Below are 16,071 nucleotides of genomic sequence, written 5' to 3' on the forward strand. Positions count from 1 at the left end.
CCCTCATATATTTAGCCGCCATGGCCGCCTTCCACCAAATGCGAAGCCAATTCGACTTTGACCTGTCGGTGTCGGCGGACTTCAAGGCGGACGTCAACGTGAGCCGCTCGCTGCACAAGACAGCTCAGGATATCCTGGACCAGCTGACCCGGGAACTCAAGGTCTTTGCCAAGCTCAGAGGACCGCTGGTGTGGGCGGGGCTTGTGTTCCTCACCTGCTCCCTGATCAGGTGACCCAGCCCTTTGCTGTGCAAGCCACACCCACAGTTTTGTGAAAACTGTTTGTGTAAATGTCTTTATTTTCGTGCATGTCTGTGCGTGCATATGCAGACAGTAGTTAGCAGTTGCTATACGTGTGTGCGCAGGGCAGTGTGGTACCAGCACAGGTACTTGACACACTTGAATTTCGACAACGTTTACATCAGCGCTCAGTTAGTAGAATTGGACCGTCAGGTGAGCTCAGCGGGTGGGGCCTCCATCCTGCCAATAACGCGCAGAGAGGCACAGTTCTACATTAGGCCACGTGAGTAGACATCATTCAAGTCAGCCATGTTACACGACCATCACTTCCGTCGTCACTTCCGCCTGTCGCTAACGTGCGTCGCTTCCGCCCATCGCTTCTATGTGTCGCTTCCACCCATCGCTTCCGCCCATCAATTCCGCTCTTTTTGTTTCAGTGTCACTGCGGCTGACAAGCAGCGAGTATCGGGCGGTGCTGCTGGGTGTGGCCTGGGTGTTAAGGCACACGCTGATGTCGGCGGTTCTTGTGGCTCTGGACTTCTTAGTGTTCTGGCTACTGGATCAAGTCAACCAGCAAGTCCGGGGAGGCGTGGTGGCCCGAGGTGAGGACGGTAACATGTTACCCTAACAAAACCATTTTTCAGTTGCCATCATGATATTGCTAACTACGGTCTTGGAGTCCCTGCGTGCTCCGATTGTTGCATAAAGGAAATGGAGGAACCTGACTAACTAAGTGACTAACGATCTCCTCATAGCTATGGATTCAAACACCTCGTCTGTACTGTTACTACTCAATCTTAGTGCTTCCTTCGACACTGTAGACTTCGATATTTTATTAGGGCGTCTTAAAAGTTGTGTTGGTATTTCAGGGTCAGCACTAGGCTGGTTCCATTCCTATCTATCAAACAGGACGCACCGAGTGGTCCATGGCAATGCGTCCTCGGAGCTCTATAATGTCACGTGTGGTGTCCCACAGGGATCGGTTCTCGGACCAATTCTTTTTAATATTTATATGATTCCGCTTGGCGACATAATACGTATTTATAATATTAGTTTTCAATGCTATGCGGATGACACCCAATTATATATGCCGTTATCGATGACAGATCCGCGGGATTGTTGTAATCTTGAGGCGTGCCTTGCGGGGATCAAGCAATGGATGTCTCTCAACTTCCTTCGTCTTAACCCAGATAAAACTGAGATGTTGATAATTGGTCCAACTCGTTATCAACACTTATTCAAGGAAACCGCTATAACTATAGATAACCGTACTATCACTCAAAGCGATACTGTAACTAATCTCGGGGTAATATTTGACTAAACTCTCTCCTTTCAAAAGCACATTAAAAATATAACCAGAATTGCGTTTTTTCACCTTCGTAATATTGCAAAGATTCGTCCGATCCTCTCGACCGGTGATGCGGAAACTACTATACATGCGTTCGTCACGTCGCGCCTGGACTACTGTAATGTACTATTTTCGGGTCTTCCTAAGTCCCGCATCAAAAGTCTGCAGTTAGTACAAAATGCTGCTGCAAGGCTGCTCTCTCGGTCAAGAAGATTTGATCACATTACCCCAATACTAGCCAACTTACATTGGCTCCCGATCCATTTAAGATGTGACTTCAAGGTTCTTCTATTAACCTATAAATCACTGCATGGCTTAGCGCCTTCATATCTCGTCGACCTAGTTGTTCCTTATGTTCCGTCTCGTAACCTTCGTTCGCAAAACGCTACCCTTTTAGCAACACCGAGGGCCAAGAAAATGTCTGCAGGCTCTAGAGCATTTTCTATTCAGGCTCCAGAGCTTTGGAATGCCCTACCAATGGATATTAGGACTGCTACCTCAGTAGAAACATTTAAGACACGTTTAAAGACACATTTCTATGACATGGCCTTTAACTAACCTGTAGTGGCCGATTCGGCTGGAGTTTGTTTTCTATCCCTCTCCTATTATACTTTGAGAATAATTGTCAATTTCTGTCTATGTGAAGCCCTTTGAGACTGCTTGTGATTTAGGGCTATACAAATAAACTTGACTTGACTGACGTTTGCAGTGGCCCAATGACTTCAAGGTGAATGAGCAGAAAGGCAAACTTGCAATTCACTCATGCACTCGGTCCAAGAGCGGTCTGTTTTTGGGCCATGTTGCTAAGTGAGCATGTCAAACACAAAGAGAGTCTTTTCTTGAGAAAGCCTGACCTGACGTGGACTCACATTCTCTGTTGTTGTTGCTCTAATGCAGCGGCTCTTTGGCTGGTTTCATGCGGCTCTTTTACGTTCATATCAACATTTGTGTTTATTTTTCGTGCGTATTTGCTTCGCTTGAGTTCAATATGGTATTTTGGTCAAACGCGCATGCGCGTGAGGTGAAATCCCGCAAAGGAGGGACAAACAGAGCGATTGGTTTTGCTGGCTTTTTAATGAATGGCGACTGTGACTACGGGGGCCCATTAGGTCCAGAAAAGCTGACAAGACGCTTGCCAAAATGGCAAGGAAAAAATGCACATCTAAACGAATATATGACGATGAACACAGGACGTTTTCAACAGAGTTAAAGTTGTTGTTTGTTGAACGCTATGGCAAGCAATTCTGCCTGATATGTCGGACGTCATTGGCGCATTTAAAAGCTTCAAATGGTCAGCGCCACTTCAGCTCACTTCATGCCAATATCAATACTTTGGACTTTGCAAAAGGGACTGAATTTTGCAAGCACAAGTTTGGAGACTTTGAAAAGTCAGGCAGAAAAATAGATACAGTTTTTCAAAGCACTCAGAGACTGTCACACTTGCATTGTTTCAACTGGCTTGGAACATTGCACGGGCTAAAAAGCCATACAATGAAGTGGAGTTCGTTAAAATATGCCACAGTGACGTTATTAAAATCTTGTCTCCTGAAAACGACAAACTAAAATGAATGGTCTGTCCTGCCACACATAGTAAGTGAAAAAACTTATGTTTTTGTTTGTGGAATTTGTTGAACTGAGAGTTTGTCTGTGTGAGACAATGCACACAATGTTCATTGTTGAAAATGTGGTCTTTGGTCTGTGGTTTTAGTACTGTAGGAGTCAATTTGTCATTATCATGTTGGTGCGTGACAATGTCACACAATAAATTTGGCTGAGCAGAGGGGTGTGTGTGTGTGTGTGTGTGTGTGTGTGTGTGTGTGTGTGCGTGTGTGTGGGGGGGGGGTGTGGGGGGGTGTTCATGTGTGCTCATGTGTATGATGTGGCTCTTTGCGATGACACAGTAAAAAATGTGGCTCTTAGTCTCTGACTGGTTGGCCACCCCTGCTCTAATGTGAGATCAAAGAGATTTGGGGGAGGACTTGAAGACTGGCATTCCAAGAAAATCTTGAGGTGCCTGCTATACAGCTGGAGAGGACGCTCTCAATGGTGCCGCGGTAAAATGTAGTCATGACGGCCGGAGGAGCGCTCGCTCGCCTGAGTTTCCGCAGGAAGTACAGGCGGCGCTGGGCTTTCTTCGCCAGTGATGCGGTGTTGGTGGACCAGGAGAGATCCTCGCTGATGTGCACCCCCAGGAACCTGGCGCTGCTCACTCTCTCCACCACAGCACCGTCGATGGTCAGCGGCAGGTGTTGAGTGTGACCCTTCCGGAAGTCAACAACAATCTCCTTGGTCTTGTTGACGTTCAGCAGGAGGTTGTTGTCCCTGCACCACGTGGTCAGAAGGTCAACCTCCAGCCTGTATTGAGTCTCGTCTCCATTGGTGATGAGACCCACCAGAGTCGTGTCGTCTGCAAACTTCACTATGCGGTTGTCGCTGTAGGTTGCAGTGCAGTCATGCGTCAGGAGGGTGAAGAGCAGCGGACTGAGCACGCAGCCCTGGGGGGCCCCTGTGCTCAGCGTGATGCTGGCGGAGATTTTGTCGCTAACACGTACCACCTGTGGCCTCTGACAGAAGAAGTCCAGTAGCCAGTTGCCGAGGTAGGTACTGAGGCCCAGCTTGTCAAGTTTGCTGATGAGGCGTTGTGGCACAATGGTGTTGAAGGCAGAACTGAAGTCCACAAACAGCAATCTCACATACGAGTCCCTTCTCTCCAGGTGGGTGAGGGCCGAGTGGAGGGCAGAGCAGATGGCATCCTCAGAGGACCGTTTGGCTCGGTACGCAAACTGGAAGGGGTCAATGGTGGGGGGGAGAACGGATCGGATGTGCTCCATGACAAGCTGCTCGAAGCACTTCATGATGATGGGCGTAAGTGCCACGGGGCGGTAGTCATTGAAGCAGGACGGAGCAGGTTTCTTCGGCACAGGTACGATGGTGGGAGCTTTGAAACACGACGGGACGATGGCCTGCTGCAGGGAAGTGTTAAAGATGTCCGTGAAGACACCCGTCAGCTCACCAGCGCAGTCCTTGAGCGCTCGACCCGGGATGTTGATAGCGGCAAGCGTCCTCCTCACGCTGTCGGCGGAGAGGCACAGGGGCAGCTCGTGTGAAGGGGGAGTGGCCTTCAGCGGGCAAGTGCTGTTCTGAACTTCTGAGCGTTGAAGCGAGCAAAGAAGCGGTTGAGGTCATTGAGCAGACGGACGTCGCCTTCACAGCTCTGCGGCGCGGGCTTGTAGTCCGTGATGGTCTGAATGCCCTGCCAAAGGCTCCGCAATGCAACTAAACCTTTGCTAAGCTTATCTTCTTGGTAAACTAACACACAATCTTAATAAGTAACTTGTCCTAAACACTTCAACAAACATTGAGTAAATATGGGATAACTTGTATGCAACTACTTCAAACTGTATATAAAACTTAAAGAAAAACAGTTCTGACCAACAACAATCTATGAACCAAACCTACAGTTAACTAAAAGGAATGAAGTTTCTTTGAACCAAATAAGAACATTTTGCCTATGCAAATAAGCTCTGCTCATTGTTAGTGAAGGCCTCTTACAGGAACAATAACAGACAGATAACATAAGGACAGGAAGGATACATATGGCTGACAGGGATCAAAGGACATCCCTGTCACTAAAGAGGAAGAACCCAGATAAAAGGAAAGTCATAAACTTGTAAAGACAAGGCGTCCAGGTCTGGCAGGCCAAGGCTTCACTTAAATTATTCCAACACTTTCCTAGTGGCCCTGGCTCTATACAGCCCAGAAAGCTCCATCAAACTCGTCCCAGCAATCCTGCCACACATCCTCACTTTGCTACCTAAACAATTTTTACTTTTGACAGTGAGGGATCCAAAGCAACAGATAAAAGAGGTTAAATTGACTCAATAAAACAAGAATAAAATAACTTCATGAAACATGTATCTACATTAAAACGTCTCAGTAAAAGTACACCCGTTGGTGGGCCTTTGTGCAAATAGCATTTGTGTTTGCCTCAAATGAGAGTTTGTTATCAATAATCGTGCCTAGGTACATATACTCTTATAATTTGTCTACTGTTTGTCCATGAATTAGAACAAGGGGATATGGTGGAGACCTTTTCTTAAAATAAACAGAAAAATCTTTGGTCTTCGACACATTAATTTTTAAAAACAAGCTCTCACACCATTTGCTAAAATCATCCACCACTAGGCTGTGAGTACAATCCTAAGAGTTTAAAAGGGACACAATCACAGAACCGTCAGCTAATTTAAGGATGTGCGTATCAGGATGTTGACTACGGCAATCATTAGTGTATAAAATGAGTAAAAGTGGTGAAAGGAGCCAAAGCCTTGAGGGGAGCCAGTGGAAGATAAATGTACATTACATAAAACACCATTTACTTTCACACTCTGAGGTCTTTTGATTAAAACGTCAACCAGCCAAGATACTAGACCTCGGTCTAGGTTAAAAGAATTGGTTAAAAGATCTCAAATATGTGGTTGAATACATTCAAAAACAGAGGAGAAAAATCAGTCAATGGAAGACGTGCAAAGTTTTGTGCCCCGCCCCAAGGAGACCTAAAACTAGGCGAGGGAGAGTGTTCACAGTGCTCCTGCCTGCCCTCTATGCAAGCTGCAGGGGGTCCAGCCTACTTTGTATTGCCTCTAAAATCTCAGCCTAAAAGCTTACATATCCCGGTAATAAATTGTACTGTTCTACGTTTTACTCATTGAGTTGTGGTCTAAGTGGAACAGCGATGCTTTTGTCTGAATTCCTCGTTTTTACAGGTCCCTCTTTTCTACTTGTTCTGAGGTGCGGCTCAGAGCAAGGCGTTTTGGTGCGGTCTCTTTAAATTCAAATAAAATACTGCACACTCCACTTCCTCCAGGCCGCAAGATGTGCGCCTCCCTTTCCGGTCAACATATTGAGCCGAGGTAGGGTTTACTTGCGGCGCAAACTTTTTGATTGAGTAAAAGATGTCAACGGCAGAAGACATATTGTTACGTGTTATGTATGTATGAATAAATACATACATAACACGTAACAGATAAATGCCCTCACAATATTTATGAACATGTCCTTTATAAACAAACACTGCAGTCAAGCTATGAAGTAAGCTAATGCTAGCGAGAAGCTAACAAATGCATTTAACACATTATTCGCCTCTTAAGAATAAAACAGCACCTTCGATGCAATTCATCTGATACAAGTACTCAATATACACCCACAAGAAGTGAAAACGTAGAGCGCACAGCTCTATAATCAGCATAAAAATAGCTAATGCTATGAAAACGCGTGCAGACACGCATTATTAAAGTGAAATATAGTTTATTATTTTTGTCATCTCTAGCTTACCGCTTTACTGTGTCAGTTATTTCCATAGATTGAAGGAACTTAACTATCAACGAAACAAAGTCTTTCGGCGAATCCATCTCTATATTGACAAAAGATTTCTGAAAGACTTGTCCTTGAACAAGCAGGACATTGCCCACAGACGTGGGAACACCACTTGAAAATTTAAATTTGACCATGGGGGGTGACGTCAGTGCCTCCCCAGTCATGAACCTCACCGTACGTCACTGAAATAAACTATATATCAAATAACTATAACATAGATAACAAGTTTATCAAACCATCTGTGTCACTCCAAATCATTAAATCCATTGAAATCTTCATCCTCTGTTTCAATCTCTGTCCTATGTGTTATAAACAACTCCGTTGACTCCAGAAGTCAGTGAATGGATTCAGACTCATTGTCAGTTGTGGTTCCAATTATTCCACAGGCCTGGTGCGACCTCATGTGATTTAAAGTAGAAATAACACGTGAAGTGATCAACTATACTAATAAGTAAGTAATGTGTAAATGATCAAGTAATAATGTGTTAGTGATTTCACATATAAGTCCCACCCCCGGCCGACCTACGAAAAAACTGCAACTTATAGTCCGGAAAAAACGGTAATAGAAAACTGAGAAAACTGAATGGAGAAAAAAATAACCCTCAAACAGATCATAAAAGTATCTCTGCAGCACCTGGAGGGATAGATTACGCTTTTCTACACTCTTGGAGAGTCCAAATACACAAGAAAAAAAGGGATTTTCCATTATATGCTAAAATGATTTCATGACTAAGGGGAACGTCAGAGCAACTGGCTGGAAGTCATTCAGCGTTTTCTGTGCTCTAGTCTTGAGGACTGGATCTATAATTGAGTCATTCCAAAGACAAGGGACCCTACTGAGCTGGAATTTTTTTCTAAAAAAAAGAAAAAGACACCCGCCACCTCTCCTGCACAACTCCTCAAAGGTTTTCCCCCAATATTGTCTGGCCCCGAGTTTTTTTGTCCATCCATACACGACTACAAAGTCGATCATCGAACTGCGGCCTAGAGTGTCCTGGTGCCAAGTGCACACATGGACACCCTTAGGTTTGAACATGGTGTTCATTATAGAACATCCGTGTCGAGCACAGAAGTCCAATAATAGAACACCGCACGGGTTCAGATCGGGGGCGCTCGTAGAACGATGGAGTCCCCAGAAGGAGCGCTCTCCGGCACTTCCTCCAGGGACTCCAAGAAGGGTGGGTACTCTGAGCTGCCGTTTGGTGCATAGACACAAACAACAGTCAGGACCCGGCCCCCCACCCCAAGGCGGAAGGAGGCTACCCTCTCGTTCACCGGTGTGAACCCCAATGTGCAGGCGCCCAGCAGGGGGGCAATAAGTATACCCACACCTGCTCGACACCTCTCACCGTGGGCAAGTCCAGAGTGGAAGAGAGTCCAGCCCCTCTCGAGAGGGTTTGTGCCGGAACCCAAACTGTGCCTGGAGGCAAGTCCGACTATATCTAGTCGGAACTTTTCTGCCTCGCACACCAGCTCGGGCTCCTTTCCAGCCAGAGAGGTGACATTCCATGTCCCAAGAGCCAGCTTCTGCTGCCGGGGATCAGACTGCCAAGGTCCCTGCCTTTGGCCGCCGCCCAGCTTGCACTACACCCGACCCCTTAGACCTCCTTTTCGGGCTGTGCCAGGCCGGGCCCCGTGGGCGAAGGCCCGGCCACCAGACGCTCGCCTTCGAGCCCCGCCTCCAGGCCTGGCTCCAGAGGGGGGCCCCGGTGACCCGCGTCCGGGCGAGGGAAAACGAGATCCATTAATTTTTTTCATCATGAGGGGCTAATGTAAGCCGTGCTTTATCTGGCGCCTCACCTAGGACCCGTTTGCCATGGGTGACCCTACCAGGGGCATGAAGCCCCAGACAACATGGCTCCTAGGATCATAGGGGCACGCAAACCCCTCCACCACGATAAGGTGACGACTCACTTAGGGGGAGTTTTTTGTATGCCTGACAATAGAGATGACTGGTGAGACCAAAATCCAATGGAAGCAAGCACCTGCCAAGTGATGCTCGTTGTGCTCGTTGGGGCTGGTGGCCGGTAAACTTGTGTCGAGCTCTGACCTCAGGGTGATTGATTGTTGATGTGGCCCTGCAGCTCCGGTGATGGTGTTGGTCCAGGTGGAGGGCTCGGGCTTCGTGGCCGACGTCATGCGCGACTTGACGGCGTCCTTCAACATGCTGCAGGCGGGTAACGTCACGGTCATCAGCGGCAAGTGCCTGCCGGCGCCGGCGGAACCAGATCGCTCCGCCTGCTTCCTCTTAGGTAGGCCACCGTCGTCGATGGAAGTGGTCTCCGGCAACTCGAGACGCTCGGATCTGCTCGCAGGCTTCCTGTTGGGCGCCGCCCTCGTGGTGACACTCGCCGGGGGGATAGTGCGGCGATCACGACGCCTCATTTGCGCTTACTTCCACCCTGACACAGAGAAGGTAAATGTCCACGTCAAGACATGTCATTTGACACCCGACTGACCGGATGTCCACTGACCTTCCATTGACCTCCTGTTCTGCCAGGCGCGCGTCCACTTCTTGCACCAGCATATCCTGGACGAGCGGCGGGCAGCGGCGAGAGCCCTGGTCAGGGCGGCAGCCAAGACGCGAGCGAGAAGGCCTGAGCCGTGCAGCCGTCTCCAGGGCCTCTTGCGACGGTGCGTCTTTGTTCAGACGGGACGGTTAGGCTGAGCTGCAGTGGGGGAAATGATCTTTCTTATTCTGCAATGAAGACCCCACACGAAGCCTTTATAGCAGGGGTGGGCAATCTCGGTCCTCGAGCGGAATTGCCCACCCCTGCTTTATAGCATGACCGTCTAACAAAGCCAAAGTGCATTGGCTCTTCCACAAAGGTCCCACGCAGGTGTCCTCTCTCAAAGATTTGGCAGCAGCGCTTTGATGAAGCATATCCGCCCCTGTCTTGCGTGATGATGTCAATCAAGTGTCAATCCATGTGTCTGCCAGGCTGCCAGGAGGCGTAGCTTACCTGTCTCAAATGTGCGTTGCCTGCGGTGAGAGGGCGGGCTTTGCACCGTTCGTCTGCGACGTCTCGCAATGTCCAGGTAGGACGACCTCCAAAGTTACTGTCCTGCGGAGCGGCCAACATCCGCAACTAGCCTACGCGCACTATTTGCAAAAGTCTCCGACGTTGGTTGCAAGGGAATTTTGAACGTAGCTTTTATGTTTGCAGGCCTGTTTTGTAAGGCGTGCTTCAAGAGCGTGGGAAGGGTGTGTGACGTGTGCGTGCGACCGGCCAGCTTCTGGGAAGACAGCCAGGAGGAGCTGTGAGTGAGCAACAAAACAGCAGAAGAAGAAACCAGCAAAATATAGCAACAAATGCCAAACGCTCATGGATTGCATGAGAAAAAAGCTAAAAATACATTCTCCTGTTGTCTTTGTGTGTGCGTGTACGTGTGCGTGTGTGTGTGTTGGCATGCTCATGGATCAGCGACTCGAGCGAGGACGAGGGGAGGGACGCCCACCGGACGTGAACTCCCATCGCCGAACCGTCAACCTGCACACAACGCTTTTTCCAAGAGAGCGAGGGTGATGACGTCTGACCTCGCATCGGCTTGTGCAAACAACAAACGAAAAGAACGTTCCAATGCAAATAAATTATTTGATGCGTGAGCTGCGTGAACGTCAAACAGGCCCAAAAGGCGGTTGAAAGGAACACGGCAGCAACACGACTGTCTAAATGGACCTCAAGAGGGGTGAATCAGCCTTCAAATATGCTTCCAGCACATTTCAGACATTGCTGAAAGCTGACTAGTTGGAGCAGTCCCACGATGAAGGTATGACAAGCTTTATTGGGGGATGTTGCGGACACAGAAACACTACAAATAATCAGCAATAGCGGCTATCACAGTGATTCCTGGTTGCTTAGCTGTTAGCCACGTGCAAACACGCACACACCAACACAACGGGGCTCTTTGAAAGATCCGCAAGTGTGTATCAGGTGTTAGCGGCACCGACGTCAGGCGCTACGGGCGTTCAAGCGAGAGCAGAGGGAAGCAGGGTTGCCACGGTTACTTTGGAGAACGTGTATGCACTCGGGTGATTGGCTGCAGCGGAGGCAGGGGGGGCGTGTAGCGACAGGACAACCCGGTGCTCATCAGTCGCTGGTGCTGTTGATGGCCTCTTCCGCCGAGTTGGGGTGGAGGTACTCAAAGGCCTTTTGGCTCTGCGACACAAACTGCTTGAGCGGCGTGAGGATGAGCTCAGCGGCGGAGGGGCGGCGGGCGGCGCCATCGGAAGGCATGGAGGAACCATCTGCCTCCGGCTCCTGCTTCAGGCTGGAGCGCCGGCCGGAACCGGCAGGGGGGTCGGGGCCCGGGCTACGGGCGGCCCTGGAATAGAGACTCTTGCGCCGGCGAGGACGGCCGTCCATGGCCTTCAGGAACAGGCTGTTGGCCGAGCTGCGGCGGGATGAGCTGTCTGCACGCAAGTCCTCCTGGTTCAGGAAGTCTTCCACCTCCTTGTCGGACGGCCGCTGGAGCTGATGCACCACACATATGGGAAACACGGCCTCGCTTATCAAGAGGAACCTAGCAAGACGTGCCACCTGGGAACATGCCTCCAGCGTGACAAAATCAGCCCAGATATTCTGAAAACATGCAGCCATGTCTCTCAAACGTGACAATCCAACTCATCTGAAAGTGTGCTTCTCGAGACGGCCCTTGAGAAGATGCCGCCCACATGCCCCTTTGAACATGCACCGTTCAAAGATCGTGCCGAGACACGTTTGAAAGGCGTCAGCTCAGATTGGCCAGGACAAAGCGGACTCACCAAGTCATACAGTGGCGTGGCGTTGATGAATAGTTGCAGGAGGATCTTGGAGAGCTCCTGAAGGTCCCCCAGAAGACGGCGCACCTGAAGCGGGAGCTCTCGGACTTGCCGCACCGGGCGCAGCTCCGCCAGCACGACGGCCTGCTCCCGAACGCGACCCAGGCTCATTTCCTGCAGGCTCTCGGCCCGGTATACCAGCGCCACCAGCAAGCGCCGCAGGTTCCGCAGCAGCTCTCCCAACAGGTCCAGGATGGACGCCAGCCCCACCTGCAGTGAACAAAATGGTGGGATTCCCGTCCATGTCAGAGCGTGTTCACGGATTAAATTCTACGTAGTCATGAGTTGCGATCAAAGGCCAGCGTTGTCCTCAGCAACATACGGCTCGGACGGTGTCCCCCAGGGCTCCGGTGGCGTCGTCCAGCTGTTCTCGGACATTGACCATGCGGTGGTAAAGCTGCAGGCTGATACTGAGAAGGAGGCTGCGCACGCGGGTCCACGGGCCGGGCTCATCGCTGTCATCTTCGTCCTCGTACTCCTGAACCCGCATCTCCCACTCACGACCTCAAGACGGCACACGTCACAAAGCGCCGTTACGACCTGCACTCGCCACAAAAGTGGGAACTAGCTACTCACGCAACGTGGGCGGCAGTGGCATGTAGTAGGCAGCGACACTCTCCAGGCGGCTGAGCACGTCATCCAAACCTGTCGAGGCGGCGCGTCCCACCTGCGAGTCCTGTAGCTGCCTCACCGCCGCCCAGGCGATGTGAGACAGGCGCTCCATCTGCTCCAGCCCGTCCAGCATCCACAACTGCATGTCGTCCAGGGTTAGGAAGAAGGCATTTTTCAGGTGACCCACCACCTGGGTGGGGACGCGCCACACGTTACATAATCACATGACAAAGCAGACCGTCATAGGGCAACAGCCGTTATGCGACGGCATTAATGTTTCCCGCGTCATTAAGCCAAATCGTTTTTCATGTCGTCGATGACTAAACGACATGGCCGCTGGACAAATGTGCACCTCGTGCAGCCAAACTCCTAAGGGGACGGCTGCCTGAGTCTCTGCTAGGCTCCAATTTCAACAATCACTTGCACAGCATGAGGGCTGAGTAATTTTTGGAACGGGCCTAGAGGGTGCTGGCCGCCACTGTCGTTCAGCCCTAATCCAAGCGACGGCATGCCCCTCCCTTTCGAATGATTCTCTAAGCCCCAATCACAACGGAGGCGCTTCCTCAATCACAAGAAGAGGAAACAAGATGGCAACCTCGTCGGTGGAGCGGTTCAGGACGGGAAATTTCCTCTCCAGCTGATCCAGACCCACCAGAGCAAAGCCGTTGGCCGCCTCGACTGCAGGGCAGAGAAAGACACACATAACATAGTACGGGACGGCCATGCCACAGTGGCCAAGTATCGGCAGCATGATTAGCGGTGGCATTGTTGGTTGTTGGTGGCGGCGTACGCACTCTGAGGCCAGAGGGTCTGCACCAGGGGCGTGGCGCCGCTCAAGGCCGCAACTGAGGCATTCCGGACACCCGCCTCCGCCGCGTTGCCCACCAATCCCAGTAGAGGGTAGCGACCTTTGACCTCCGAATATGCAGAGGTCACTGAGCTCAGCGCCGAGCGAACCAGAGGAAGATGCGAGAGCCTCAGCACTGCACTCATCTAGACATGAGATCCACCGAGATTTGAGTGACACATTTGACACATGGCACGTGACGTGGCACGTGACACGTAGTTGGCCCACCTCACCTCGTGATTGTGACGAACAGACATGTCGTCTCTTTCCCCAAATCTGAAGGCACAAAGAGAGAAAGGAAGTCAGTTTATTTGATTTGGCCAAGACACTTAAGTCCAGCGCTACCGATTTTTGCAGAAGCATCCATGCTGTGAGCGGGAGGCCCCAAGTTCTGCGGTGGCGGCGGCATGAGGCAGTCAGCTGCTCTCGCGCACGACTCTAATGTTCCACCACCAAACCAGCGTGGAAATCACCCTCTTTGGTGAAGGCACGTACGCTCGGCCGTACACAAACGGGCTTTTCAAGCGCTCTGACAACTTCCATAGGCTTTTGTGTGAGATGGCGGGAGCTCAATGTGCCCATGGCGGATGACGCCATCCGAGCTGTCTTACTGTTGGCGTCGCCTCCTTAGTGTGATTTTAGCTAAGCTACCTTGCACTACAGAAGAAGAGAACGCCATCCACTCTGATTTGTTTGTCCACAAGCAGCTCGCCAATCTGCTCTCGACTGCTGCGCGGGAGCCAATCGGGCTTCAACCATCAGGCTTTTCGAAATAAATCCATCATTCAATCAAACAAAGTTCAGACGACCGCCCGACACTATTTGGGAAATTTAAAAGTATTTGCTTTCCGGTGAGTTGGAGCTGAGCCACTTTGGGCTAGACCAGGGGTGGGCAAACTACGGCCCGCGGGCCACATCCGGCCCACGGGACCGTTTAATCCGGCCCGCCAACCCTGAACAAATTGTATTATTAAACTTTTTTTTTTTTGGTCATTTTGCCTGCAATGACTGCGTTTTCCCAGTAGATGGCGAAGCGCTCGCCTGCGCATTTACTACCGGAAGCCGTGTCAGAAAGCTCGGTGCACACTCACAAGTGCGTGTACGTAGTAGTACGGACTTGGCGCACTCTCGCTCTATTCGTATCAGTCCCGAATTTAGAGCGTGGGCTTTGACGACCGCATTCTTATAATTCGCGCGCTGAGCTTTCAGATGCAGTTTTGCGCTAAAGCCACCCACAAACCTTCCCCTGGAATCCTTCCATTAAAATGAGTGGCCCGAAAAAAAGAAGTGAGTGCCGAATGTTAAAAAAGAGTGGCCAATTTGGCTCGACGTACGCGACGTGACGTTCAGCCACATCAACATCAACCCGTCACAGATCAAGGTAAACGGACCAACACCTCGGATCTCGCCTAAGAATTGCCACAACAAATTTTACTCCAGACTATGACGCACTAGCAAAAAAGGGAGACCAACAACACTGTTCCCACTGAAAATAAACGGGAGGCTCTCAAGTTTATTGTAAAAAAATGCATTTTGAATATGATTTGTACACATAGCAGGGATTGAAACTAGCGACCATTCTCATTTTCAAACAATGCAGGATGCTCAAGGACATTGATGCACCACCTATTTGCGACTAATCTTAACCTGTAAAGTTCTTAAGGCTTACTTTAAGGAGGTGTTTCCCGTTTCCTCACCTCTGTTACCAGGTGTTTGCGAGTTAAAACTCTGCTCTGATTTTCAGATACCCCTCACCGTGTTGCTGTTTTGATTACTTTATTTGGATGTATGCTTTCACCGATTCTTCAAGATGATATATTTGGTCAGAATGTTTGCCGTTTGATGTGATCTCATAAGATAAACATTTTTCATTAATCTGACCTGCAGGCACTGAAGTGATGGAAATTGTTATTCATAATAACAGTGTCGTATTTTATGAGAATCACTGATAGCAGTTTTTTAGTGAATTATTATTTTTCTAATGCTGTTAATAAATGCATTTGTTCTCAAAAAAATTGTTTGGAATATCCATGCTTTACTACCTACTAAAGGCCAAGATCTTTTATGCAATGACCTTTACAGGTCGCTTATATGACTTCACACAACGCCTACGTCCATCTGCTCCTGGTCCGGCCCTCCGGTCCAAATTTAGAACCCAGTTCGGCCCGCGATTCAAAAAGTTTGCCCACCCCTGGGCTAGACGCAAGAGGCTGCGTAGACCCTGGACCAATCTCGCAAGGAGGCAGCTGAGCAGAAAAGGAAAAGTCCCATAGCCTCGCTGCTCACAGGGCAAAAAAGCCACGTACTTACCCCATGAGAAAGGCACAGCAGCTGAAGATGAAGAGCAGAAGCGGCTGAGCCAGCGAGCCAGCACTTGTGAGAGCGGCGGTGGGCGGGACGGCAGGTTTTCAGGAGGAGGCGTGACGTGACGGCCTCACGGGCAGGCCGGATGAATGACCACCTTTCTTGACTTTTGCAACTCCACATCAAGTTCAGCCCAGTCCAGCCCAGAAATCAAAAGTCAACCAGATAAATTTGTCAAGTCACTCTGGTGGCATGAAACAAACTGGACAGAATGAGCATAGCAGACGTCTTGAAATATTTCAGACTGTGGACATGGCAACTCCCCAGAAAAATATTCCCCTGAGGGAAATTAAAAAGAAGTGAGAGCATTTGGTTGCACAAGTGCGCACACCCTCTAGAACAGGGGGTGTGGCCATGTTCGCCATCAAGCCATCACATTCAAACGGCGCACCAGTTTGTAAAGCCAAATCCAGTCCACATGTTGCAGTCGGCTCGTCCTGACTTCTTTTAACGCTTTGGTGTTGAC

At 49.9% G+C, this 16,071-nt stretch overlaps 2 protein-coding genes across 2 annotated transcripts in view; one reads left to right on the top strand and one right to left on the bottom strand.

Annotated features, from left to right (window-relative positions):
- dcst2 (DC-STAMP domain containing 2) overlaps positions 1-10,525 on the top strand; it is a 51,886-nt gene extending 41,361 nt beyond the window's left edge. Inside the window, exons 7-15 of the mRNA XM_061289091.1 lie at positions 16-229; positions 365-522; positions 677-841; positions 9,045-9,212; positions 9,276-9,376; positions 9,461-9,594; positions 9,902-9,999; positions 10,128-10,221; positions 10,386-10,525. Coding sequence (XP_061145075.1) covers positions 16-229; positions 365-522; positions 677-841; positions 9,045-9,212; positions 9,276-9,376; positions 9,461-9,594; positions 9,902-9,999; positions 10,128-10,221; positions 10,386-10,428 — 1,175 coding nt within the window. The 3' untranslated portion in view covers positions 10,429-10,525. The remainder of the gene's footprint in view (positions 1-15; positions 230-364; positions 523-676; positions 842-9,044; positions 9,213-9,275; positions 9,377-9,460; positions 9,595-9,901; positions 10,000-10,127; positions 10,222-10,385) is intronic.
- Positions 10,526-10,726: 201 nt separating this feature from the next.
- Positions 10,727-15,781, bottom strand: plin6 (perilipin 6). Its single transcript, XM_061289849.1, has 8 exons — positions 15,552-15,781; positions 13,475-13,517; positions 13,189-13,387; positions 12,990-13,072; positions 12,359-12,584; positions 12,105-12,286; positions 11,726-11,992; positions 10,727-11,435 (listed from the first exon to the last, which is right to left on the bottom strand). Exons 1-8 carry the CDS (start codon positions 15,554-15,556, stop codon positions 11,052-11,054), a joined length of 1,389 nt encoding a protein of 462 aa, XP_061145833.1. The 5' UTR covers positions 15,557-15,781; the 3' UTR covers positions 10,727-11,051.
- Positions 15,782-16,071: the final 290 nt, after the last annotated feature.

The sequence above is a fragment of the Syngnathus typhle genome, linkage group LG10 (assembly GCF_033458585.1).
Source record: "Syngnathus typhle isolate RoL2023-S1 ecotype Sweden linkage group LG10, RoL_Styp_1.0, whole genome shotgun sequence".
NCBI lineage: Eukaryota > Metazoa > Chordata > Actinopteri > Syngnathiformes > Syngnathidae > Syngnathus > Syngnathus typhle.

Bases quoted from the DNA above. Each gene is read 5' to 3' on its own strand.
- plin6 (XM_061289849.1), bottom strand. The intron at 13,073-13,188 runs GTGCGTACGCCG...TCTGCCCTGCAG, and splicing joins GCAGACCCTCTGGCCTCAGA to TCGAGGCGGCCAACGGCTTT. The intron at 11,993-12,104 runs GTATGTTGCTGA...TGTTCACTGCAG, and splicing joins TGGGGGACACCGTCCGAGCC to GTGGGGCTGGCGTCCATCCT.